The sequence below is a fragment of the Temnothorax longispinosus genome, unplaced genomic scaffold (genome assembly GCF_030848805.1).
Source record: "Temnothorax longispinosus isolate EJ_2023e unplaced genomic scaffold, Tlon_JGU_v1 HiC_scaffold_54, whole genome shotgun sequence".
In the NCBI taxonomy this organism is placed as follows: domain Eukaryota; kingdom Metazoa; phylum Arthropoda; class Insecta; order Hymenoptera; family Formicidae; genus Temnothorax; species Temnothorax longispinosus.
The window spans coordinates 106,526-110,385 of record NW_027270385.1 but is presented as its reverse complement, the minus strand read 5'-3'; the positions used below and the strand labels follow the sequence as shown (position 1 = coordinate 110,385).

The 3,860-nt window shown below is 41.3% G+C and overlaps 1 protein-coding gene across 1 annotated transcript; it reads right to left on the bottom strand.

The window, feature by feature from the left end:
* Positions 1 to 822: 822 nt before the first annotated feature.
* Positions 823 to 1,384, bottom strand: LOC139824740 (uncharacterized). The gene is made up of 2 exons (XM_071797278.1): positions 1,261 to 1,384; positions 823 to 953 (listed from the first exon to the last, which is right to left on the bottom strand). Exons 1-2 carry the CDS (start codon positions 1,382 to 1,384, stop codon positions 823 to 825), a joined length of 255 nt encoding a protein of 84 aa, XP_071653379.1.
* Positions 1,385 to 3,860: the final 2,476 nt, after the last annotated feature.

Below are 3,860 nucleotides of genomic sequence, written 5' to 3'. Positions count from 1 at the left end.
TTCCTCTCCCTCCCTTCCCTCCCTTTCCCTATCTCCCTTTTCCTCTGTCTCTCTCCCTCCTTCTTTCTCTTCCACCCTCCTTTCCACTCCCTCCCTCTTTCTCTTCCACCCTCCTTTCCACTCTCTCCCTCTTTCTCTTCCACCCTCCTTTCCACTCTCTCTCTCTCTCTCTTTCTTTCTCTCTTTCCCTCTCTTCTTCTCCCTCCCTCTTTTTCCTTTCATCTGCCCCCCTCTGCCTCCCTCTCCATCCCTCTGCCACGCTCTGCCTCCCTCTCTCTTTCTCTTCCTCCCTCCCTTCCTCTGTCTCTCTCCCCCTCTACTTCCCTCCCTCTCTACATCCCATTCTCCCTCTCTCCCAACAATTACATACTGAAATGAGACCGGCACTACCACCACATGAAAAACTCCATTGATTTTTGAGATTTCAAGTTGCCCGTTCTCAGCCTCTAATTGCTCGGACAGCAAACGGTTCTAGGAGGTTGTGAGCTACATCGGTAGGAAAAAAATACCACAGTTTGGAGAGATTTTTGCCTCCCTCTCTCCCCTTCTACCTCCCCCCTCCTTCCTTCCCATCCTTCTCTATCTCCCGCTTTCACTCTTTCCCTCCCCCACCCTCCCTTCCACCCTCCGTTCCAACAATTACATGCTGAAATGAGACCGGCACTACCACCATGTAAAAAACTGCATTGATTTTTGAGATTTCAAGTTGCCCGTTCTCAGCCTCCAATTGCTCGGACAGCAAACGGTTCTAGGAGGTTGTGAGCTACATCGGTAGGAAGAAAATACCACAGTTTGGAGCGATTCTGACGTGGAAAAACGGCCTTATTGACACCCCTCCAATGTAGGTATTGCATTATCTTTAAGACGTCGTTTAATTTCATAAGATATTATTGAATCATCAGAAAAATGGTCAAAGCAAATTCTTAGTTTTGATAATACTTCCTTTGGTGCATCTGTAACACAATAAATTAAAAAACACTAAAACACAATATTTAAATACTTTTCTATATTATAGTATTTAATAATTATAGTACTTATTTTATTATTTAAATAATTAACTTTATAATTAATTTTACAAAAATTTAAAATTTGCAAGGCCGAAAATAGAGCAATTTGAAAAAATGAATATAAAATCACAAATAAATATTATTTTAATACTATAAGATCCGCTATGACCGTTGCTGGCTTTTTCTCGATTTTGTTTGTATTATATTTTATAGCCTTATGTACATCAATTATTAAAATTTGCTTTCAACTTACCAATCAGATTAATCCGTTGAATTGCTCTTAGCCATGTATGCGCTCTGTCCACATTTTTCGGTAATGCATGTGATGGAAGCTTAGACGATGTCGCACATCCTGGTACGCAACACTTCCAAACCATTTTTCCTGTAAATCTAAAATTTTCTTATAAAATATGAAATGAATAAAATCTGCTGTCTTAGAATTATGTATCAATGAAACATTCTACTTATATGTTCTAATATAAGTGATAAATAAGAAATAGAATAAATTTACATGCAATTATTATTATAATAATAATAATTAGTTGATAATGTATGTAATAAACTAAAAAATATTTTAATCAGTATTATATGTGTGCAAATCTTTCTGTTTCCAAATTTCTTCTTTTTTTCTTTTTCTCGTCTAGTATCTGCCTGTAATCAGAAATTTCTTTTGCTAACCTTCCTTAAATGCCTCACTTTTATCTCACTTTCAATAACTCACTTCTCAACACTTCTCAATGCTATGCAATCGTCAACAATCGCAGCAATCGTTCACAATCGTTCTCGTTTTGAAGTCCAATCCACGATCCGATGAAGTCGTTCAGTTGTTGGAAGTCGTTAGAAATCAAGCGAAATATAGACTGGATGATGGTGGGGGAAACATAGTGCTGCCGCCTGCGCTTTCACTACACAAGATTGAACTCAACTTCCGTCGCCGATAAAACCATAGGAGTTTGCACACCCTGGCCGCCATCGAGGTACCATCCAGCCCTGCGAGCCGAACGACGAGCTGCCGGAACGAGGGATTAATTGTAAGGCCACTGCTCAGCCTCCTTAAAGTAAGATCGTTGTAATACTAAGGCCCTCCCGGGAGTCGCGTTGTGCCGCGAGAATCGATGAAATCCGCCGTAACTTGAATAATACCGAGTACCATATCGCGGGAGGGCTCGTACAAAAAAGTGGTCGCGAGTGCCCGTCCCGGGGATGCAAACGTACGGTCGCCGACAGTCCGCGTGCGTGTAATTTCGTTGCGTGTAATTTCGTTGCGTGTGATTTCGTTGCGTGTAATTTCGTTGCGTGTAATTTCGTAATCGTCGTTGGCTTAACCGTGCCGTAGTTTCGGGAGGTTGCTCTCGCGCGTGTGAGAGTCTCGTGGTTATCGTTTCCGGTTAAGTTCGCGCTAATTATAAGTGGATGTCCGTACGTTTCATCGGGATTAATGGCTCACGGTTGTGTCGCGTTTACGGGTGAGTCCATTCGTGCGTCTCGTGGGGAGTGAAGATCCCCAGCTCTGTCGCGGTAGATTGTAAGGAAATTGCGTTAGTTATAAAAGCGGGACCTCGTGCGCTTGTTGGAAGTAAATGTTTTCGAGTATTTCGCGTTTGACCGTCCGGGTAGAATTCGCTGCAACTTATGTCGGGGAATAGTCTTGTACGAATTCGACCGGGATTGCTGTGCAGTTCAGCGACGGAATGAGTATCGCGCTCGTGGGGTGACACGTGGCGCGTGCTCGAATTCTGCTTGTTCGCTGTGGAACACGCCTACCTTCTTCCACTTGTTATCTGCCTTAATTAAAATATATTTTTATGTTTCTTGTTACTCGGATGTGTTGATTGCGCTACGCTCCCTCTCCTCTTCCAACCGCGATTAATCGAAGAAGCCCACGCCTGAGAAAACGGCGATCTCGTACATCGTGGTGTGAGGAATCGCACCTGGCGCCCAACATTTACAAAAAACTATTCAGTCGAGCTACCACCTGGGTTTCGGAGAGAAGTATCGCGATTTAGAAAGAGATCTTTAGTGAATAAAAGCGACGGCGCGCTCCTCCACGGCCGGCGAGACCGTGAGGACATCGTCGTTGTCGTCACTATATATTATATATATATATGAGTTAATGTGTGTATCCTGGGGAAGTTCTTAGAACGCAGGGTATATGTATATAAAAGAACGGGTATTCGCAGTTCGCCATTTTAGACTGCCTAAGCAGGACCAATTACGACGAACTGCGAATATACCCGTTCTCTTATATATACCCGTTACAGCGTAGGGTATCTCAAAATGTCTAGAATGTCCTTGGGGGATCTATGTTGTCTGAGAATATATTTCTAATATATCTGCATATTTTATGTAATCATATTTTTACAGTTCATTCAAGAATATGCCAAAAGATATAGCGTTTCATAAGCTTCATAAGAAAGTAAAAATAAGGAAACTTATCAGTGAAGATGTAGAGGAATCCAATTCAACGAATTCTTCAATTGAATTGGAACAATCACATACTTTCGTTAGAACCCATACTTCTGAAATACCAGATGTTTTTCATGATAAAAAGAAATTTGAACTTCCTCACAATTTGGAACTTATTGATCAGTCTGAATTTTCTGACTATTCTCATAATTTTGAGTACTCTGAACATTCTGATTATGAATACTGCAATAACGATGGTAATGGAGAAGAGTATATTTTGTATGAAAATATAAACCTTGATAATTCTCCCCACCATCCTTACTCGCCATATAATTCTAACTGTTCGCGGTCTAGTGACAATTTAGCTTCCGCAAATTTAAAAGTGCTAAAATTTCTTCGTGGTTGGGCTTTAAAGCATAATGTAACGCACGAAGCAATTTCAGACTT

Coding starts and splice junctions, on each gene's coding strand:
- LOC139824740 (XM_071797278.1), bottom strand. CDS start 1,384: ATGGTTTGGAAGTGTTGCGTACCAGGATGTGCGACATCGTCTAAGCTT. Junction 954..1,260: donor TCAACGGATTAATCTGATTG/GTAAGTTGAAAG, acceptor ATTGTGTTACAG/ATGCACCAAAGGAAGTATTA.